Below are 24,566 nucleotides of genomic sequence, written 5' to 3'. Positions count from 1 at the left end.
GAATTTTTCAAACACTTTTGCCATGGCCCTGTTGCTGTGCACCTTGGAGCTTTCAGAATTCACATATGGAATGGAAGACATAGGGGGTATAGGTTAAATGTCACTAAGTTTTTCCCACACTTATTGGCAAACTCATATTAGTGTCCTTTTGCCTTATCTCTGGCTATCATAGACTGGGAGTTGTCAATGGTAAGTTGACAATTATTCACGACAACTTCTGAGGTATAGTAAATGAATCAAGGTTTAAGTCACACGTGGGAAACTCACAACAGACAAGGCAATAGAGGTTGGGACTGTCCCTTCCTCTGTCTATGAGAGTCTCTGAAAACTTTAACCAAAGAGTCTATTTTTTATTCTTCAGTTCCTTGCGTCACCGGTCATCCAATTCTGGGCTGGTCTTTTCTTTAACTTGCCTGGGGATAACGAGTTATTGTTTTATTTGTTTTGCTGCCGTTGCATATTTCGCTCTCATTAGTTTTCTTGGGGGGGTTACGGGTTCTATGGTCCCCTTATCTGCTGGTTCCACTTGCAAAGCTTCTATGGTCTCCTTATCTGCTAGTTTCACTTGACCCGGTGCAAGGCCAAGACGCCTCCGGTAACAGAAAGTAAAGAACACAAATAGCTGAGTTAGTCATTTTGAAACAGTAATATAGTAATATATATATATACCGTGTTTCCCCGAAAATAAGACACTGTCTTATATTTTTTTGGGCTTCCAAAAACACACTAGGTCTTATTTTCAGGGTAGGTCTTATATACTTTTTTTAATGAAAAAAAACACCATATTCCCAAATTCCCCTTACAAATTCTTGAGTTAATTCTCACTATACTTGTGGTTATATAAATTTTATATACATTCACAGAGTCCAGAAGTCGTTGCAGACCTTTGGATGCACGGCGACAGGCCCTGTTTATGTAGTGACTCTAGCTCTGCTATTTTAGCAAGGAGGCTTTTAATTTCAGCTGATCTTGCTTTCTTTAAATGTGCTCTATTTTGAATTAATACCCCTCTTAGTACACATTTCAGGGTTTTCCACTGCTTAAGTGAGTGAGTGGTGTTGGTTTTGGTTGAAAGGTAGGTAAATCCTCAAGATGGCAAAAGTAGGCTGATTTCCTGTTGCCAAAGATAATTTGTTCCACAGTGGTATCTTATGTTGTGCACTGGAGTGTATCCAGGATGGGTTTAAGGACACTGGGCCTGATTCATCAAGAAGGTCGCTCGCGCATTGGTGGGTCGCTCGCGCATCGGTTTTCGCGATCTGAAATCGGAAGCCGTTGCGCAATTCAGCAACTGGATGAGCTCGCGGCCAGAGCCGCGCATCACCGGCAGCTTTACACTGGCGAGCTTGCATGAAAAGTCACTGTTCCCCAAAAAATCATTCTTTCTAATGGCACACATAATACCCTTAGCCCTAAAAAAAATGTTTGCGCTGTTGAAATGTTTAAAACATTTATGTGCGCTAAGAAAAAAGGGAGAGATCTTGCAAAAGTTGCAATTGGTGACCATTAAACAAAATGGATGCTTGCAAGAAAGCAATCTTCATGATATCCTCTTTGATACAAGTGAATCCTGCAAATGATATCTCACGGATGTGAAGGATCTTGGTTTGTGGGGCCTAAGGCTTTATGGATCCTATCAATTTTGATAAAATGCTTCTAAGGTTTTTGTAAGAGATCAATGAAAATGGCCGTTGCTACTGGTAACAACTTATCAGTACTTATGTTTTATGCAATCCCCAGCAGCCATATGTTCTTAAGCTTGTTCTTGTTTCATAGGTCATTGTGCTGATATCTTAACTGGTGTAAAAGGGTGGAATGTGTATTAGGAATCCCATTGTACTTGACCAGGTGCCCCCTTAAGTCCTCAACAGTTTCCTTAAAATTGTCAATTTTATTCCTCAGATCAAATGGTCGCCGCACTACGCGGCCAGTCCAGAAGCTCCAACTCCAGGCAACCTGTGTGGTAATGCGCATTGAAGTAATGCACTACTGCTAAAACAAATAGATATGAATAGACCCTAATTCTAGAAACATTAATTGGTACATCCAGCCTTTGCCTTTTTAATATTATTAACCGTTATTTGAGTATATGAATACAAACCTATGTTTGTCCCATGCATGTTTAATTTCACTTATGTCTGAAGTCTGTTCTGAGCAATAGCTACTCTTTTGTGTAATATACAGATTTTATCATTTGTAAATATTCTTTTTTTTTTTATTTTTTTTTATTTCAGTGCCAACTTTGCTGCTTTTCCTGCTTCACCACATTTAGGGAAATCTGTGCGTTTGTGATAATGTTGGGTTAATTTTGAGCTGTGCTTCATACTTAGGATATTTCCCATTTGCATGTCCTGACATCTAAGACTCTCTCATTCAAAGGACCTTGGCCTCTTCATTGACTAGTTGAATAAAAGCTTATTCACTCTGGGCATGTTGCCATACATGGCAAAACGTGCAAAGAAAAATCTGCTGCTTTCTATAAGACCCATCCCCAGAAACATGCTGTGTTGCAGCAATTTAACAGAAAGATATTGCATGCCTGATATTTTCTGCTTTGCAATGCATGGTTCAATTTTAGCTTATGGAATGGGATCCTATAAAGCCACTTATGTCACACATATAACATTACACATTGTCACATATATTATGGTGGAAACAGGCCATTATTGGCTTTAGGTTTTTATCTGGGATGGAGTCACGCAAACAAACCTGAATCCTTTGTATTGAGAGGCAATATTGGTGCGTATATTTCCACATTACAAGTCATGTTTGGCAGGGAGTTAAACCTCAGCAGATGTCACCGGAGAAGAGTGTTAATCTCCACTCCACTGTGAAAGCTTTCTGCTACATCCTGAAGCATCAGCTGTTTTATATTATTCTTTATTTTTACATAGCTGTCACATCTGTTTAGCCTTGCCATGCCTGCCAGCTCCAAGGTGAAGATGCTTTAATCAAGAGACGTAGCCGGTGACGTGTGGGGAATTTGTGATGGGGGAAATCAACTTGTCAGCCAGAGCTGCCTTTCTCCCACGCTTCTAATGCTCGTTCTGCCAAGAAGTAGCACAAGATAGAAATATACTGTGGTCCTATTCATGTTGGCAGCTAAAACAGTTGACGGTCCTCTCAATGGTGCTACTGGTAGCTGAGGAAGTAGTAGTCAGTTCGCTTTATTGGCCTGCATAAAAGTTGAAAGTTTCAAAAAACTATATTAGATAAATATTTCAGTCTTAATACATTATTCTGATAAACTTACTGCAACATTCAGCCAACTTTCTGGATGGAAGATTCAGATATCAGCAAGATTTTCAGTGACTCTTTGGCCAATGGTGGCTGCAAATCTACATAAGGCCAGCTCACTTGTTTTTGCCTGTAAAAAGCATGCAATGCTCAAAAAATGCTATGCTGTAAAAAAAGGTCACTGAAGGGTGCATATCATGGCATCATATAGAAAGTGCAATCAAACTGCCGCTAGCAACAGTTTGCACAAAAACCTAAACACATTGCAGAAACTGGACAACTCTATAAACAGCTTTATTACTGACAAAAGACAGTAAAGCAAGCAAAATAGCAAAAGAAAGAGTGTCAAATATGTCTGTAGAGGTCTGAGCTCTTGTACATGTTAATGTTTTTTTGACAGTTTTTTGCACATTATTTATTGCATATATGGTGGTATTTGGTAAAATCTAGGAGAATTCTGCACCAGAATTCAGTAAGAACTGCACACATTTTTACTGAATTCTGAGCTTCTATAGGGCTCTATTTATAAAACAGGAAATCTGACAATCCCTCAAACATTCCCTAGTGGTAATCAATTATTGTCATTATAAAACACTGACCTCTAAGTTTACCATGAGGGAATGTTTGAGGGAATGTCTGATTTTCTGTGTTATAAATAGAATCCCTGGAGAAAACATTTTGGACCAAAATCCTCATGTGTAAAAAGTGTTTAAAACTAGCCCTGGCCAATGTCAGACTAGCTGTAAATACATTTACTGCATATATCCCAACTTTAAGGAAATGTAAGGAGTGGAACTTTGCTGAGGCTTGGATTTAAATTATTTTTGTGCTTTTGCTATGTTTTGTAGATGATTGAGTTATGTTCAAATTAGTTGTACCCTTCTTATCAGTAAACTAATGTCTGCTTGCCCCCCTTTTACCTTGAAACTCTCCCCTTCCTCCCTTCGTCCATTTATCTGTTCCCTTGACATGAATATTCTTTTCTAAGAAAACTACAAAGACATTTGTCATGTCTGCTAGTTGTCTATAGTCACGCGATCATGCACTGATCATGCCTTTGAACTAGTATATAAACTGTGTGCAAACAATAAAATTTTGAGAGTGATTTAACTACATGCTAACGTGGTGTCGTTATCGCTCTCCCAGCACTGAAGGCAGAAATCACTGAGCAGAGGGTCCAGAAGTGGTCCGGGACTACTTATCGCCTTGACAACAACTGTATTTGGTTTCAAGGAGTTGTCCCTCTTTCCTTCTCAGCTGTCCTTCCTTTTAAATGGGTTTATACCATTTAAAAAAGTGTTATTTAACAAATAAAAAGTGTTATTTTGCACTTAAACTTTTCAACCAGAGTCTAATTACCCCATTTGTTGTTTTGAAAATCTAATATAAAGGAAATGTACTTGAAAAAAATCACATCATTTGTTGTGCAGATTTTATACCATGGTCCTGCATTTGCATCTCCAAAAATCAGAAGGTATGTTGTTGGAAAATAGGAAAAATGTTAAGAGGACTTAATCCTTCTTGCAGATGGCAAGAATGCTTCATCACAAAGACAGAATGTTTAACATTTAACACAAAAAAGACAAATGACAAATGATCAGCAAAGGAATGTTTAATATTTGGTGCAGTGCAAATATAAGTATATAAATAAATGTGTGCATATTTCAGTGGGGGACTAATCTGTCTCTTCTCAAAGTACAGTAATTTCCGTATAACATTGCAGGTAATCAATACACAGATCCTTCTCTGCTTAGTTGTTAATATCACTTATTTGTGTGTATATGCCATGCGAACCAGGAGTTTCCTTCATCAAACACGAACTCAGATATGCCATTCTTATCTTTGTGATCCTGATAATCCACATTTATCTATTACATTTTATCCTCAGTCTACCCTAGATCTGTTGAATTCTCATTGACTTTGGCAAAACAACTCTGCTAAGCTTGTTTTTAAAATGGCCTTGTGACATCTCCACATTGTCATCCTGGAAGCTTTACAACTGTTTATATAAAAATATTACTTTTCCTGGGCTTCTATCTTTCAGCCACCTGTGAAGACATTAGGAAAAACTTACCATGCAATGTGAAATATCTCTATGCTGCCCTTCATATAGAACTGAGTTTCTTAACCCGGGTTCCCCAAGAGATTGCTAGGGGTCCCTTGACAAATGAGCAATTCGTACTTCTGTCAGTTTAAGTGACACCAATGTCTTTTGTAAGGGTGAAACTCTCCCCAATGGCCAGTAATGTAAGAGGCATGACCAGGGCAACCCAGACCTTTGCCTAGTAAAACCTTCCCCAACTCTTTCCCCCTTTATTAAGACTCCAACCCCCCCCCCCCCCCCTTGCCAACCACCTCCCCAAATAACACTCGACTCAAAATTGGAACTTAAAATGCCAATTTATTAACACATAACATAAATAAATAACCTTTAGAAATATAAATAAAGAAACATGTCACAACCAACTTACATAAACAACAACAATAAATAACATTAATGACTTAATCCTTTCTTTTTTAAATCCCATTTATAACCACACAACCGTAACAATAATTAGTAAAACCTGTTCACAAATTTCTTGTGATAACATCACCCAACCAGGCTGCAGGTCTGATCAAGCAAGGCCCGTACCACCATCTTTTACATTCCACCATTTACCAACAGTCCTCTAGCCACCCAGAACCGCCTCAGGGGCCACCGACCATAGATAAATTTAAAGGGGGAGCCTACCACTGTAAATTCCCCTTACCACCACATTACCATTTTCTACCATCCGACCCTTGCCTTTTTAGACCCCAACCGCCACAGCACACAGGTGAGACCCCTCAAACCTGAGTGGCCCACCACACTCGTGGTGCCCTCTGGACTCCATCCTGCAAGCCCAGAAACCAAAGATCCGTACTGATTGCATTTAAATGCACACCATCATTCCTCAAATATCTCAGGCACCACCCTGCTCCACAGCATTCTAGGCACCCCAATGCAATGAAATGTCATGTCGACCCTGGACATGCTGAGTTGTCAACCATCCAGCCTCACCTCTGCTCTCTGGACACCCCACCAGACATAGGAGTGCCCCACCATCCACATCGAGCACGCCTGACCACCTACAAAAAAGAAATCATGAAAGAGCAGGTACACCCCACCAACACAGCCCCCCACAAGACACACTCTTTTTCCCTTACAAATCACAACAAATGAGGCCGTACATATAAACGGAACCTCCGAGATTCCCATCTTCCAATCCTTCGAATGGCCTCCTCACCCAACCCCCACCTTGCTGCCTTAGTAGCATCCCCAATTCAAAAAGAATGTGAAGAATAGCCCTCAGCCTCCAAACCCAACCTCCATACACACTGTTTTAAAATTACCGCAAACTGGAAAGAGGACAAAAACTTACCATCCTCATGAATCAGCAATGGGCCCCTGCCCTCCGGCCGCCGACCCATCAACACTTCCACTTTTTGAGCTGGACAAACCCCCGACCATTTCAAACGAATCAACAATATAGTAAAACCCCGCCCCCGCTGATCAGTCTTGGACCGACGGATCACCAAATTCACCTAGGCACCGGACAACGCCACATCCTCAGCCAAAATGCCCCCAGGCCGACATTTTGACGGGCTCACCAGCTCGCTGATCATCATCACCCCGAAAAGGGCCAACACAAAAGCCGCCCTAAACAAAACTATCTCATACTCTCCCGCACATTCCACCCTCAACCTGTCAACCAAACCTTGCAGCATCTGGAAGGACACCGGCCTCCTCACATCCGGTGCCCTCCTCCCCCTCTTATACCCCTTAACCGCTTGTTTTACCAACAATTCCTTGGTCACATCCCTTATCCCCCTAAGCTTTCACCAAAATGCCATACCTGCCAATATTCTACTTACCACCCCCGCTGTAAAATCACAAGCTAACCAACAAAGCAGCAAATACACATAGTCCGCCACCATAATACCTTCCCCGACCCACGCCAACAGAGCCTCCCAATCCCTTCAAACCCAAGAATAGGACCTCCAAGTCCAATGATCCCTCCACAATCCTCCAAAACCAGTCAGGACAAGGACAACCGCATTGCTCCGCCTCTGGTGCCAGCTCTCGAAACTTGTCCTACTGAAAATGAGACAATGCATCAGCCACCACAATAAACACTCTGAAATTTGCAGAGCAAACACAAATATATTAAACGCTTAACACCTCAACACCAAATGCTGCATCAAATGAACTGCTGGCATCATCCCTGACTCCATCCATGCACTAGGCCACACCTCCCCACACCACCCACCCCCAAAATATGGCCAAAAACTCATACAGCTAGCCACATCTGTAAACAAGTTTAAATCAACAGAGTCCACTGGCCCATCTAACCACAAAGGCCAATCATTTAACTCCCTCATAGCACATAAACCTCCCCACGTGCGTTGTCACTCACCTACCCCTGCACCGCTGGCGCCACCAATTCTCCCCCCCGACCCCCAACTGACACTCTCACTGCCCCCTGGGATGTCCGCTCCAGTTCCCGAGGATGTCCCCCTCAGCCACAGCACCCAGCTCAGAAACCGTCTTCCGCAGGGGGCCCGCAGAACGCAAGCCCCTGGCTTTAGGTGAGGCCCCCTCCAGGCCCCATTATGTGGTCAGTGGGGGCTACACTTCCTGGCAGCCACAGCCCCCCTGACAGAGCTCTGCCTTGGAAGAGGATTCCTCCCTAGCCTAACCCCAGCTCGGCCACTAGGCTCACTAACCTCGCTAAGCTTTTCCTTCCTAAAAAGAGACCTCACACTTCTGATACAGCCCCTCTTAAACTTTACTAATTCCCTTCTTTTTCCCAACTTAACCAATCGCCCTCTCTCTTCCTCTTTCTAATATTACTAAACACCAAACCCTTAACTCTCCTTGGCTTTTGCTGCGTGCCCTTTGATGCAGCGCCTGTACTTATTTAAGTCTACTGGTCTCACTTTCTTCCCGCTTAACACCATGCTTATATACTGTGAGCTATGGATACATCATTATAACTCCCATAAAAATATAAACTCCCCCTCCCATCTGGACTGTTGGTGGCACAGGTCCCTTGCCTGTCCATGCTTGCTGGAAGCAGTTACCCATGATAGCTTTATCATAACTTATTAGATTGTGTCATTTGCATGTGGTTGTGTCAGTAAAAGGCACTCCCTCATGTTGGTCCATTCTCCTCAATTCACATACCAGTGATTTAGAAGGCTGTGTGAGGGGTGGCAAAAGGGAGCAGCTAAGCGGTTTGCTAATATTCAGTACATCAAATGGTAATTACTGGCCATATAGAGGCTAGAGTAGCAACTCTCAGGGATCCGCTAGAGCAGGGGTCAGGAAACTTTTTGGACTACTAGGCCATTTCAGGAGGTCAAGAAGGCACACTAGGCTAGAAAAAACAAGGTCTCCAAGGAAATGTTTTTTTTTAAATTCAGTACGATTAAAGGGAAACATGATGTTGCATGTTCTTAGAGACAAATACAATGCCCCTGATTCATCAATAAAATCCGCGCTCGCTCACAAGCAGGGTCAGGCACTCTTAGAAATGAACAGATGTTGTGTTGTTGCTTAACTTAATGCTGATAAATAGTGGAGTGTATGCATTATTTAGGTGTTTCCACAAAACAAATAGTACTAATATATGAAAGTTCCAGGGCCAAATCCACTTTGAGCCAAAGATTTTCTTGCTTTTCCATCCCTTCAGGGTGTTTTTGCAGATTTGAATGGCATTTTAGACGCTAGCCCACTATATATAATTGGCTTACTCCCCTCAGCTTGGTAGTGGAAGCGAAGCACATAAATGTGGGCAATGTTTTTAATGTGAAGCAATATGGTCCAAAAAGCCCTCTTTGCCTATTTCTTCTTGTAATTTCTCTTTTCTATGTATATGTACACACACGTTTGGCTTTATGTGCACTCATATATGAATATATATATATATTTGTGTGTATATATATATTTTTTTATTTATTTATTTATAAGTATTGTAGGATAGGAATAAATATATACACACACACATACATATACGTAAGCAGCAAAAGAACGTGTGCGCGCTTGTTACTTTATTGAGAATAAAAAAAAAAAAAGTTGTTCGATGTCAGGCCCGCAACATCGCGCTCGTGCACACGTATCCGACAAGGCATCGGAAGCTTTTACATAGGCGCCTATGGAGAGGAGTTGAATTCGGCTAACTCTTGCCTAACAGGAAAGAAATTAGTGATTTAAAAATATGCTTTTTTCTTAGCGCACATAAATGTTAAAAACATTTAAACAGCGCAAACATTTTTTTTTAGGGCTATGGGTAATGTGTGTGCCATTAGAAAGAATGATTTTTTAGGGGAACAGTGACTTTTAATACAAGCTCGCCAGTGTAAAGCTGCCGGAGATGCGCGGCTCCGGCCGCGATCTTTTTCAGTTGCTGAATAGCGCGATCGCGTACGATTTCGGATCGCGAATACGAATGCGCGACCGATAATCCGATTCTGCTTGATAAATCAGGGGCAATATCAGGTTCTAATGATCAGGAGTTCAGCAACAGAATGTCATTAAGGTGATTGTCAGTGAGCTGAGAGCGCAGCTTGTTCTTACAAATCTTCATCTTGGAGAACAGCTGCTTGCACAAATAAGTGCTGCCAAACATTGCGATCACGCGCTTGGCATGGGCTAACAACATTGGAAACATTGGAGCAACTGCTTTGGCACACAATAACTCCTGGTGGACAATGCAGTGCACCTTGCGTATCTCCTGCGCACAGCCCAAAGAGTGGCAGTGGTCGATGAGCAGCTGCAAAAGTCCCTTGGTAGATCCAATCATGGCAGGTGCACCATCAGTAGTTACCAGAACGAGCTTCGACAGGTTTAAACCACTCAAAGCAGGTAGGAAGGCATTGAGGACATCTTGGCCAGTTGTCATTCCATTCATTGGGATGAGGCTGAGAAACTCCTCGACTACCTCCAGGTCTTGCGTGATGCCACGCACAAAGATGCTCGAGAGTTTTGAACTTCGTAAACATCAAAGACTGGACATCAGAGGCCGAGTCCTCCACACGTCGAGTCACAGTGCGGGCAGACAGCGGGATTGCCTTGAAAGTGTTATGTTGCTCAGGACAAATGACGTAAACAGCAGCAAGTATACAATCTATTACAAAGTCTGCATCAGTGAAGGGATGCATTTTCTTTGAAGGCCTGCTTCTTGAAGGGGGACGACTGTTGATCCAACCGTGCAAGCGAGCAGCCTCAGTCTTCTGCTCATCCGCGTTGTAGTCTCTGTACGTATGCGCATGCCTGGCATCAAAATGCCTTTGAGATTTGACTGCTTGAAAGTGTTGTTGGTGTCGTTGCACACTAAACACAGGGCTTTGTTGCCGTGTTGGACGAAGAATAATTTGTCAGTCCATTCGGGGTTGAAGACACCATGTTCGAGGTCAACCTTCCAGAGACTGGTAGCTGTGCGTTGCTTCTGCTCTTTAGGTATAGTAGGCCAGACTGGAATACTGGCTAGGCTGTATTCGGTCAAAAGGTTTCCTACCTCGGTTCTAGAGCAGTGGTCGCCAACCTTTTTGGTCCCGCGGATCACTAAAAATACCAGCTCCTGACCGCGCATGTGCAGGGAGCCTGTTGTTACTCAAAGGGGAAGAAACCTCCCCCATAGTGACTTCATGATGTCTTAACACCATCCACTCTGTTGTGTCCAGTGACACAAACTGCCCACTACCCTGAACCTTGGATTTGAACAGGGACATGGTCCGCAGCTCTAACCGGTACACCCCGTCATCGGGGTCCTTCTCCTGACCCCGCTCGGGGTTGCATCAGCCAGAGCCGCGGATCACCAAAATTTTCTCTAAAGCAGCAGTCGCCATGAGAAAATTTCGGTGGTCCATGGCTCTGGCCGGTGCACCCCCCCATATGGATGGCAGGCCCAGGGAAGTTGGTGGGTTGGGGGAAGAGGCTCAGGGAAGTCAAGGGAAAAGGCTCAGATATGTGTTGGGAGAGTGGGTGGGTTCTGGCATCATGACGTCACTAAAGGGGAAATTTCTTTCCCTTTGAGTGATACCGGCTCCCCGTGCATGAGTGGCCCAGACCACTGCTCTATAGCTGCCATTCTCAACCAGACTTCCTCCAGATCAGCCATTCTCAACCAGGATTTTGTGGAACCATTCAAAAATTGGCAGGGTGGCTTGACTTCTGGCTGACTTCTCATAAGATGGTGCCTGCAAATTTCCAGGGCCAACTCCATTTGACAGAGCCTGCTTCATTAAACCAATTATCTTTTTAACTTTATGTAAAAGTAGCTTTCTGACCCCTAATGTATGGGCAGTATTCCCACTCGTAACCAATGCAAATAGCTTTTTCCATTATGTGATTATAAAAGTGGTCACCTTTAAGTTAATTTAAGGACTTCCTAGGACTAAAAACATAGAAAAAAGGCTGTTCCAGAGGTTGTTGAAGGTTTGTTAAACTGTAGCTAAATGATCTCCCATTTGATGATGCCTGCAGAGTTCTGGGGCCAACATCAATTGGTAAAGCCAGCTGCATGACTCTAATGATGGTTTTATCTGTCTTTAAGGGTGGTTTTATAGCCACCACTGTAAGGGATGGAGGGAGGCATTCTTTCCACTGGCCTCCAATGTAAGAGACAATTTTCCCCACTGACCCCCCAAGAAATTGGTTTTAGTAGGATTTGCCCATTACCTGAAATATATTTTATAGGTTTCTGAGGAGTAAAGAGGATGTGCAAAGTTGTGCTACAGTTTGGGACAGATACAGTATCATAACATATAAAACGAGGCTGTGTACAAGGACCACAATATATAAAATATTGCATTGCTATTCTTCCAGTGTTTGTGGCAGAGAATTCAACAGCTCCCTACAGATCTGCCACCGTATCTCTTTACTGACTCCAGGTCAATCCTTTCTCAAACATACCCATTGTGTAATATTATCAGTCCATCGCCACTTCAAATACTGCAATCAAGTTCAGAGCAGGATGGAAATTAAGAAAAGGAATTCTTTCTAAATAAATCACTGATATTTTTTTCTGGAGAACAGGCTAATCTGAAGCTGAAAATTGAAGCATCACAGTACAAACACTATCCTGGAAAAGGCAGCTGTGAATTGCTCATAATCACATCTTTGCATGTTCAGTGTGGTTCATGAGAGACTAATCACAAAAATTAAAGCTCTAAGGAGATGCTCCATATTTTTCATATTTGATGTGAGGATGAGCTGGAAACTATAACCTGGCCTTTCGGTATTGGGGTCATAGCTTCTGACTATGCAGATTGTTGAAATTGTATTCCAAAATTGTATTCACTGCAAATAAATTGACTGCTATATTAAACACATTTGCTGCTGTCTGCAAGTGAAGAAGAGCTTCTTAGAGACCTTTGAGATAACATGCTAATTTGGTAACTTGCTTCTGACAGGGCACCTTTAAATTTAATATATATTTTGAAAGAAGGTTCATTACATTTAAAAAGATCCAGAAACATACTACTTGTCAAAATGACAAGAGTTGTTGTCGATGATATTCTTACTAACTACCTGTACGGATATTTTTCTTACAAGCTTTCAAAGTTTCTTCCTTAGACATGGTAAAGAATTGTACCAGAACTGGATGATATAGTTAACTGTTCCTTACAGTACCAAGAATTTTAATATTACCCATTATTAGTTGAATTAATCAGTGAGCGATGATAAGGACTCGGTGGATATTTGTAAAATCAAAAGCCATCACATAATTAGTCGCTGTACAGTCGTAGCTGGATATCCGCTCATTCCTAATTAGATTGGAACCACCAGGGACCTGCATGAAATATTCCTATGAGAAAGACTGAGAGAAGACTTAGCAACATGACTACGGACCCTAAAAAGCAGTGGTCGCCAACCTTTTTGGTCCCAAGGACCACTAAAATTACCAGCTTCTGACCGCTCATGCGTGGAGAGCTGGGTGTCACTCAAAGGGGAGAAGCCGCCCCATAGTGACGTAATGATAGCATAACCCCACACACTTCACCATCGCTGATCTGAGCCTGCGATGGGAGAGTTGGTGGATTGTGTCCAGGGATTTGTACGGGGACCTGGTGACCACTCCTATAAAGCATGCGTAATATGTCAGCTCTATTTCAATATATAACTATAGGATTGCAAAAAAAAAAAAAAAACAGTATAGGGGATAGACCACCCTAGTGCTACTATTTATGGTCAATAGCTGATAAATCAAGATGGGTGCCGCCAAAATTGTGAAGTTCAGTAACAGTCCAAATAACTTGAACTTGTTGAGATGGCCTGACAAACCCATTTTGGCCAAATTCGGGTGAAATAACTGGTGATTGTAGCAGAAGTAGTACTAATCTGGGTATTATTAACAGTGTCAGAATTGGGTACTAATGCTGGTGTCAAAGAGGAACTAAACTCAAAAACAGCAAAAACAGCCAAAACAAAAACAAAAAAATTTACCTACCTTCAATCCCGCAGTCGATCAGTCCGGAGGTCTCTTTCATCAGGTCCCACATCATCCCGGTATCTATCTTCGGGCCAGCACTCCAGGCACCACCATCTTCTCCTCTTTTTACGGGTTCTTCTTACTACGTTACCCGACCCAGGCGCGAGATCAGGTGACGTAGTTGGGGAAAAAAACTTGCTGATCTCACTGCACATGCATGAAATCAGCTTTTTTCCCCCTTTTGGACGAAAGGGCTCTGTTGGAATGCGCAACATGGGTGGCATGAAATTAGCACTCATATGCAAACTGGCTGTTGGTGGAACCTGTTGGGGGTTGACTCTGAAAAGCCTCTGGGAACAGTGGGAGGTTGAGATAACACCTCTGTGAGCAGGACTATATATGATTATTGTTTAGCTTAACTGGAATAATTGTTGATTAATTCTGTGTTCTTTGTTAATAAATATTTTGTTACTTAAGATCTGTGTGATTATTAAGCTAATAGAGACTTAGTAGAGATACTGACATTCAAGAAAAGGGATAAGGGAAACAGGAATATTTTCTTACAGGCTCCTTCTACGCATGCCTGAGATGCGTGGCGTAGGTATCCTGGGAGGCTCTTCACTCTAATTCATTCCTTGATTGCCTAGGCGAATAAAAAAAAAGAATGTTGCACTTTTTACTTAACATAAAAGGGTTGTCACTCTTTTAGCATTTCTTTCCGTTAGTGATGTTGATGGGAAGGGTGGGTGGGGTGGGTTCTGCTGTGTGGGTGGTGGTGGGGCAGGTGCAGATGTGGTATTAGGATGAGATCAGAAGGGGTTTTGTTTAGGTTTGTCCCCCTTGTATGCTTTCTTTTTAGTGAAAGCCCACTTGTCATTTTGAAATTTCTTGTATTTTTTGTTAGAAATATCTATGTTACATTTTTCCAAATGTTTTTTCAAAAGTTTGTATTGTTCTGTGAATTCTGCAGAATCAATTAGTTAGCAGTCCAAATAGAAGAGAGTGGCACACACAGACTGCCAAATGCATCCACTGAAAATATATTTTACTGCTACCCTTTACCCGAATTGAGTTTCTTGAATTAAGTCAGCTTTAATACTACCTGAAGGTTCTTCTGCTGGAATATTTCTATTGCTCTCCTATGTTTTTTTGTAGGTATACATTCGTTTTACACTTTAATTGGGATTCCATTGGAGACAGATATTTCCATTTCTGCCATATGGAGAAAGGTACCACCATCTGCTATACATTAAAACTAAACAAAGATATATAACAAAGAACAACAACTACTAAACTAAAAAATCTGTTATTGCCAATATGAGATATGTTGGGTAGAAACAGATTTGCTCTTTTTAAGACACACAATTAGAAACTGCATATAATTTAAAATGACTACAACAGATTTTAATTGTTTATGCTATTGCTGCTAGAAAAAGGTTTAGGATGAAGTAAACTGCTTTCTGCTGAAAATATCTCCCTTCAGCTTAAATAAATTTACTGTTTGTGTACAGCTTTTAGATGAGTCCATAGCCTCAGCACAAAGTATAATGTTTTCTGCAATGATCAACCTTTAATATCTGCTACTTGTTACACAGCACTACAGTGCACACCTACCCTAATCAGTAAAACCTAAGTATACTTAAGTATATAAGGTCATGTAGTTAATTCCTGAACAACATGTTAGTCTGTCTGCCCACAACCTGGATTCAGACCTGTCTACTCATACCTTTAAATCATTCTGCAAATTGCTTAGACTGCATTTTTAAGTATATTGTGAACAATACAAGGAAAGAGGAAAACTACTCAGCTAGTACCATAAAAAGCAGATATGTCTATATATCCAAGCAGGGAGTGCATGTAAAATGAACATAAAGCACAGGTAAATGATTGGAATTCTATATACAAAATATAACTGGTTAAAATTTAAAGGTATTAATACCAGACGATTTTGATGCAGGGAGTATACAGGGATTAGGAAGGAATTTTCACCTGTTGGAGCAATTTAGATCATGCTTTAGGTAAGTTTTTTTTTTCTCTGGATCAACTGTCTGTACAGGGTTTATATGCAGGTTTAAATTATTAAAATTTTCTATTGGTTGAGCTTAATGGACTTGTTTCTTTTTTTATCATGACTGACATGACAATTTAAATTACAGTTTAAATAGGTATGGATCAAATGTCCAGCAGTCTAATTAGGCTTTCTGAATATAGTAGTTGTTTGCTACCGAGCTCTGAGCTGTAGTGATGTATAACAAGCAACAGATGGCAAAGGGTCAGGGCTAGTTGTTACGGTTTGGGGTTTAACTGCATTTTATGAAGAAGTTTTAATTATTTTTATTATTATTTTTAAATAATTATCTGCCATTTCAGGGAATTTATACTGCTATGAATGGGTATAGTGTTTTCTTTCAGTCTATCTCCCTCTAATTAAAACTGTATATTTTACCATTTGAACAAAACAGGTAGGAAGGGAGAGGGAAAAAGAGATAATATTATAGACTAGAGAAAAAGTGTTTAGACAAGAGAATCTGTATTAATTTGTATTTTTTTTTGTTTCCAGATGCATTTCTGCACTTATGTATCCAGTCTGTTCTTATCAGCAATGAGAGTGTTTCTTGCGCTTGTTGCCATGAAAATCCCACAGCAATCTCTGTTAACATCACTTTGCAGCATGTCACTTATGATGCCACCAGATCTCTGCAGTACTGAAGGAAACCTTCTGGGCTCAGTGCCACCTAAATCTCTCATGCAAAGCTACTTTCAGCCAATATTTTCCGTGTTAAAAGAACATATCATCTTCTTCCACCTTTCTTAGAACTTTCCACACTATTCCTCCTCTAGTCCATACAGACAGTGTCCACACACCACTACACAAACCAACTTACAAATTCCTCACCATCTCCACCACTGTGCCAGACATCCACCACCGAGTCTAACACTATGCCAGCCACCAAACCATAATCTGCTCTAATCACAATGCCAGCCACTACCCTCTCTTCTCTCACCACCTGCCAGATTACCTGTCCATCCCTTACATTGAGATAAACCCCCAAATGCTCAATATCTGCACACTCCTTCCTCCTCTCCTTAGTACCCACATATTACCCCCCCCCAAAAAAAAAAAAAAAAAAAAAAAAAAAAAATCATAACTAAATAAATAAAAATAACACTGTGGTCACTAACCCCCACCTATACAGTGTATAAGATTAAAGTGCCTATTTTGCAACGTAGAACCTATTCTGGTTTTGTTGGCAGCCAATTGGGACACAGTAGGTACCTTAGGAAACTATGCAAGTTGTACAGATATTTTGCTGAATAAGTAACCAAAAATAAAATTCTAGTTCATTTGTCACTGTTATCTGTATCTGTTTGGGAGATTTTTTTTACACTTTCTGTAGTCAATGTCACAAGTAAGGGGAAATCTCCCTATTGGGGATAATGATATCAATAAAAAAAGCCTTAAAATTACGTTTTAGATGGATTTCCACTTGTATAATGAATTCCTAGAAAGCATTCATATTCCAATTTTATTTTCTCAGTAGCAGTAAAACAAAGGTATTGATTGCAGTGGCTTTGTTGCATATGTCTTTAGGAAATATTATCATAAAGCAATGACTCTAGTGACACAGAATACTAATTGCTTTTAGAGATCTTGACCACAATCTATGTATACATTTATTAAAAATTGCTATTGCTACTTACCGAAAATCACTGAGCAGCCAGAAAGTGTGAGGTCCTCTTTGCCTCTCAGGCCCATAGCATGTGCATGGTTTCTAATGTTCCCTGAGGTGTCTAAAGATCAAATCCAAACTGGATCAACATTGGATGTGCTAACTTTTTCACTATAAGCTATTGACACAGGTCATGGCCTTAGCTTTGTTAAATTTCAGTTCTGCACTCAAATTAAAAAAATAATAAACTACTAATAATAAAGATTCACTCCTTTATCAGGACCTGTTGTGCCTAATGGGTCTCCAAGACACTTGGCAAGTAAAAAGCTTCATTTTTTTGGCCAAACTGTAAAGTGACCTTGTTGATTGTTTACAAAACGCTCAGCAACTTTGGGAACCTGTCATTTGTTCTAAGAAGTTGCAGGCAATAGGAAAATCAATGTCTGGTCTGTCAGCTTTCTTAAAACTGTACGTCAGTGGCTTCAAAAATGTTTTTTTTTTTTAAATGGTAAAGGTTTATTTAGTGGGATTGGGAAAATGTAGAGCATGCCTGTTATATTATTGTTTTTTTTTTTTTATGTATGTTGAACATGTATGAAAAAAACAATCCACAAATATTAACATTTTTGCCCTTTAGGATAGGACTAGGTTCGACAATTGTGAGGTTTCAAGAGGTGGTTAATGAGGGGAACTGAAAACATATTCAATAATATATATATAAAAAATGGTTATTTATGGGAAATAAAGGTCTCCAATTTCTGAAAAGCTGTTTCATGATAATGAAACCTACCCTAAACTATTCTATCATTTAAGGACATTATTCGAATATGTTGATGAGAACATTTTTGTTACATAAACTAATGAACACATGTAATATATCTCATACAGTTCAGTGAACTGATCCTAATTACAGATCACTAATTACTCTATATATCATAAGCCCGCAATCTATCCCAATGTGGGCACCATTGCGGTGTTACCTAGGAAACCCCTTGGTGATACCATGGGGGTGGTATTGTAACAAGCATAATGATTGTATTCCCTTAAGATGAAACAGATTTTGAAGTGCAGTACTAGATTCACACATAGGATTTTACCATTTTTTTTTTTTGTATATTTAAACCGAAATATTAGCAAAATATACACAGAAATTAAGCGTACATGTGTATCATTTTAAAATATTATAATGTGTAACATATTTAGAATTATATATTTTTTTCCAATGTAGTCTTCATTATTATTTTATGGCGGGGTCACATGACTTTACCCTTGCTCTGACCACCTATCCCCTCTGGAAAATATCATATTCATTTTTAAAATTGCCCCCCTGCACAGTGACCAACAGCCATGTGATGGAAAGAGATTTCCCATGCACAATCTGCTCCTCTTTTTCCTGGCCACAAAGATGTTCTGCAGCATCTGAAGCTGGAGATTGAACAGGCTGCACCTGCTCCTCCTCCTGTGACTGCTTTAGTGTCGGCAGACAAATATCCTCCCCTTTAAGCAGCAGAGCAATGTGTGCCTGAGAGGATGAAGCTGGTGCAGCAGTGTGTGGAGCATCCAGCTGGAGACCAGAGAGGAGACTCCCATCACCGGGCATAGAAAGCAGCACTGCACCGGTTCTAGGAGAAATCATCTCCATCATCATCATCACTGTTATCAAACAAGGGAGGAGGAGGAGGCTGCAATCATCATGGAGCTGCTGAACTGAGGACCATCACTGGCTGCACATACAAGAGCTGGGGCTGTGCTAGGGGAGAGAGCGGGTTGGTTTAGGTGGGCTGATGTTGTATCTGGTGTAGGTGGAGGGTATACAGGGTGTACTAAGTGATCACAGGGTGTACAGAGTTAACAAGTGTAAAGAAAAGATGTATACAGGGTTTGTAGGTGAGCTTGGTAAATAAAAGGATGGATTTGGGGATATCTTGTGTGCTTACAGCATGTTCTAGGTGAGAAGCAAGGGACAATTCAAGGTGGCCTGGGTGAGGAGATATTATACAGGGTGAGTGAAGAAAAGCAACAAATTGGTTTATCTGGGTAAAGCAGAATTGTAGAACATCCTGCATGTGAACAAGGTGGGTTCTGGGGAAACAATGAGAATTGTATTGGGTGTAGGAACGTTACTCTTGATGAGCACAGCCTCTTCTGGGATTTAACCCAGTTAACAGAAGAGAGTTTAAAGGGTCAGCAGGAGGATAAGGAGAAAAGAGACAGGAGGAATCATCATGCCTGGGGGTTGCAACATCTCCAAAAAGGGTTTATGGGTAAAGCTCTGAATGCCCCCTAGGAATCAGAGAACACAGGGTGTCCTATGTGTGCAAAGGTAAATAACTTGTTGGTAAAGAGGAATTACTCCAATCCCAGGATAGGGGAACAAGTGACTAGGAAAAGAACAGGGTGACACAGGCAATAAATGGCAAGTTCCAAGTGAACCAAAATAATGTGCAGAAGGAGCTTCTACCAGGGTGGCACTAGTAGGGACAATTCACTTTAAAGCAGCTTTCTCATATTCATTAGAGCAACAAGCAGGGAATTTCAGCTCCAGCCAACCACCCCACAGTTACCACTGGCTACACAAAACTGGAAAGCTCTCCAGAGGAGGCTTTGAAAAGAAATACAATTCTCTTGTGAGCAGAAAGAGAACTAGCCCCAGTGAATAACTGAGTGGGGTGCACTGAATCCCCTGAACAGCCAGAAATAAACATTCCCTTATGTGCACACTGAATGTAGACTGCCTAGTTGGTTGGCATAGCAAAAAAGAAAACTGCAAGAAATGAGGTGCCCAGCTGAAGGCCTGGAGAACAGGGGTTCTCTTTCTGTAGCCCTATTTTAAGGCTTCCAATAGGGTTCAAAGCCTGAGGATGGCCAAAGGAGCACTCTTCCTTGTGGAACAGATAAGGCATGCAAAGTAAAAACTGATCATCTTCAAGACTTGAGCTGCACAAAGGCACAATTTACCTACTTGTTTTTACTAGACTATGGATGAATACCCTTGAATGTCCCTACTAGAGGCAGCCTGAAGGGGATCTATGTCCTAATATCTCACTAATAGACAAGTGCCTATGATTTACAAGGATGAGGAAGCTGCGAAGGTTTGTGCACTTGGTGCTATTCTGCCCCCTCTCGAAAGGGCTTCAGGTAAGAAGAAATTTAATTTATTTGTAAAAATTGTAATGCAAACTATCCCTGGTAATATTTTGTTACAAAAACCCACAGATTTGTATCAGTTGTTTTGTGACTTTTTTTTTTGATATTTCACCCCATAACAGAGATATTACTAGCAGAGGACAGCAGAACAGTTTGCCTAAATATGAAGGTTACTAAAAAGACAGGGGCACAACTTCAAATGAGCATTACATGAATGACTGTTGGTATTTCCCCCCTTGCCAGATTTTTGGCCATTATAGCTTATCAGACAACCTTTTGAAGTATTATTTTTATTATTACACACGGAGGAGGAGAATACTCTACCTTTGCATTTACTGAACAAAGCTGCTTGCCACATTTTTTGCTTTAAAATATTTTTTCTACAGATTTTGTGTGTGGGTTGTAATCAAGCATTATAGATGACAGTGATGCTGATGGTGGAGAAGGATTAGTAGCTGCGGTAACATTTTATATATATTTACACGTGTTATCTGATGAACCTTGCTAGAAGACCAGCCTTCCCGCTAAACATGATTTGTAGACAGACAGAATACTGCTGGCGCCAATTCTGTCCTTTCTGCTTGGTTGCAGCATCCTGATTTGAGGTTGGGTTCACTTATGTAGAGGTGACCAAATGGTATCAAAGGGGTTAAAGACAGAGGTGAGCCCGTAGTTACAGCTCATATCATCTTTATTAATAATAAAATATTAGAATCATGGGTTGGACATGAACATTCACACAGAATCCCCTGTGACTAGTTGAAGACCTCTCTTTAGTTAAATGCATTGACACTTCATAGCCAGGCAGTGCTAATAGTGCAGTACATTCATCTTGTCCTAAACTCTGGCTTAAAGAGAGAATAGAATTTGTAGCATGTTGGGTTCAAACAACATAGAATTGCAGTGTTACTGAATTATCCTAGCATCATATGGCAATGGCTCCATATGCTTTCCTCTTCATAAAGACAGAGACATCATTGATGAGACTTCATCTTGGACTGAGGTACTGGTTCAAAGATAACCCTGGTATGTGATTCTTGGTGCTTGTGTTGTTCTTGGACATATTTACAAATGTTTGACACAGATCAGCTGCAAAGTTACCTTGTACAGTCTAAGTGATTAAGGGGGTAAAAGAGTAAATGTTTGATTTGTCTGTAGAAGGCAATGGTGTAATTTCAGCCAAAGCAAAGTCGCCAACTGGAATTTAAGGACCAAACGTAGAGCTTTATTATACTGTTGTTATATATTGTTGTATACTGTTGTATATTAGGACGTATCTGAAATGTATAAATGCAAACTCATAACGTTGCTGAAAGGTTCACTTTGGACAGATATTTTTCTACATTTCCATAGGTATCTTCTTTGCAGGAAGACCTTATATTCAGAGCGTGATTCTAGAGACAGAGCCACTCTAATCACATAAAGCTGCATGGAAATAGAGACCAATATGACATCAAATACTATAGAGTTGTCCATTTTTATCTTTTAGCATGTGATCTCCTTAATCAATGTCACTTGAGAGATTGATTGCAGGTGTGTAAGAGACAAAGTTACAACAATATCAGGATCAATGTAGAATTTTTGGTAAACTCTGCTTTCCTTGTTCAGCAACAGTGATTGATAGCATGCAAACCTGAATCTTGCCTGGCTTGGAGCTGTTACTTTTTCGAAAAGGCTAACAAGAGAATATGAAGAATCTGCAGACAATGTAGACAATGTTATTAGCTGCAATCCTTTCTGATAATAAAAAGAAATTATACCTGGTTTTCAATGTATTGACATAAAGTTGTGATCTGTCTAAAGGTGATTTTTGCTACAATGTCTCCTTTTTTCCAGGATTGGTCTCCCATATTTCTTTATTATTTTGCTTTCTCTAAAATGGCTGGATCTAAATCAGTGCAATTACTTCCCTGATCAGCATAATAGAAAGTTAGTTGTATTCAATCAGGTAGACTTCACTCTAAGGAAAGCATGGAAAAGCAAAGCTATTATCAAGAGCTACTAAAAGCAAAGCCTGCATTTGTAAAGTGTAACTATGGCTGCTGATATTTTCATCTATATTCAGAAGTAATGATTGTTTCACTGTAATATTGTTTGTATTAAATCAAAACTCCAGCCACAAATAACAAGATAAAAAGGAATAGTCTAATAAAAAATAAAATAGGAAGACCAAGGTTTTACTGCAATATTTTTCTATTAGGATTTCTCCCACAATACTTATTTTCTGCCACTAGATGTCCTCAGTTTGGTAGCCATCATTTAACCCATTTTCTCTGACCATAGCCTGTTACTGGCCACGATAAGAAGAAACAGCAGATTGATAAGTTGCTCTCTATGTCACTTTGCTCTTTTCTTCTTATTGAACCATTAATTGATTGGTTTCCTGTGCTGTTGCTTTATCTGACACCAAACAGGGATTGCATGGGGATTTATCACGTCAAATTACGTTACTTCCACTGCTTGCATTTAAAACCTCCATTCAGTGACACCTGAATTCAGAGCTGTATTATTTTGTGCCTTTTATGTGCCTGGAGTTCAGCTTTACCTAATCCCATTTACAGAAATATCACCCAGGTGTGTGAAGGTCAGTTTGAGATCCTGCATTTTGTTCATGACCCTTACATTTACAGTATGCGACACACTGGCAGAGGCCCATCTATGATGCTTCCCAGAATGGGTAGGCAAATGGCACAATTAGCACCCAATTGTTGCAGGACCTCAGTTTAATGACCCCCATCTGAGCATCAGGGTCGGCTAACAGCTCTCTGCGGAAGCAGCGTTGGCACATTCCTTGTAATTCGATGCTTGTTAACTCTTTCAGTGCCAGCTGGCCCACTGTGGCACATGGCACTCAATGCTGCCATAGACTAATAGCATAGTACAGTCAGCTGCTGTCCAAGAAGAATTATTTTTTTATTAAATGGTGGATTGAAGTCAATTAATTTCTAATGGTTCTGCAGCCCACTGCCAGCTTGTGTTTCAACTTTTCTATAACCTCAAAAGTTGCAATCATTTGTTCAACAATAAAAACATTGCTGGCGATGAGGAATATTATTTTTATGAGGATGCTGGTTTTTGGTCTACAATAGATTCAGATAAAAAATGTGGACCATGCCACCCTGGCAACAGAACTTTTTCTATAGGCTATCTACAGAACAGAAGCAGGCAGGGTTATTCTATACCATTGGATGAGGTCATTGTGGTGTATCCAACAGCTATCCTGCAGTAAAATGATTTTATTCTGTCATCTGGCTGCCACAACCATCTCAAGTGTGTGGCTGGGTCCCTGCATTTGTATTTTGCAGACATCTCCCTGGATTCTCATTGGCTGCCTGCCCCATGGCATTGCCAGCAAATGCAAACTTACACTGTATCAGGTTTTTTTTATCTTCTTGTCATCTCTTGTTACTGAATAGTTCAACAGCAGGGTCAGGCTACAATGCCACTCAACGCTTCTATTGTGCTGTTGGCACCAGGGCTTGCCCCCCTCCTGCATCATCTTTCAATCTTTTTGCAGTCAGCATCCTATGGTGGCTTCAAAGGTACCTGGCGGCTGGCAATGTCTCAGGGTTGAGCTGCTCATTTTACACTGCATCATTATGCACAAGAAGGAACTCAATGCACCTGCTGGCCAATAAATTTGCATTGTGGGCATAAAGGGGAAGAGCTGGGGAAGTTATCTGGTACAAAAATACTTCTTTCCAGTATAAGGTTTTTGGGACCTAAAGAAGCTGATTTTTTCAATTGTTTTTGTAGGGAATTATGTATTGGAATTTGCTCTTCACTGACCTGCATCTGAATACCTAAATACCAAAATTCTGTTTTTGGCTTTAAATATATTGAGAAATAGTTAGAACTTCTGTCTGTCTCACTTCCTGATATGGTGACAGGGTGTCACTGGTACAAGAAGAGAGGTGAAAACCTCTCCAATGGAAGTAAAAACACCAAGAAAAATTATTCTTCTACTAGGGTAAGAAATGTCACAACCTCTTCCAGGATTGTGATGACGGAGTAGGGACTGGGTCTACAAGAAGGAAAGTAGCAAAAGAACATATCC

General features: G+C 40.7%; 1 protein-coding gene across 3 annotated transcripts in view; it reads left to right on the top strand.

The window, feature by feature from the left end:
• The first annotated feature begins 18,886 nt into the window (after positions 1–18,886).
• The window catches only part of DIPK1B (divergent protein kinase domain 1B), a 63,745-nt gene continuing 58,065 nt past the window's right edge, over positions 18,887–24,566 (top strand). For all 3 annotated transcript variants that reach the window (XM_072430923.1, XM_072430922.1, XM_072430921.1), the window contains exon 1: positions 18,887–20,500. In XM_072430923.1, the coding sequence (XP_072287024.1) occupies positions 20,438–20,500 (63 nt within the window). In that variant the 5' untranslated portion in view covers positions 18,887–20,437. The remainder of the gene's footprint in view (positions 20,501–24,566) is intronic.

The sequence above is a fragment of the Pyxicephalus adspersus genome, chromosome Z (genome assembly GCF_032062135.1).
Source record: "Pyxicephalus adspersus chromosome Z, UCB_Pads_2.0, whole genome shotgun sequence".
NCBI classification, from domain to species: domain Eukaryota; kingdom Metazoa; phylum Chordata; class Amphibia; order Anura; family Pyxicephalidae; genus Pyxicephalus; species Pyxicephalus adspersus.
This window is presented reverse-complemented; position numbering and strand designations above follow the sequence as displayed.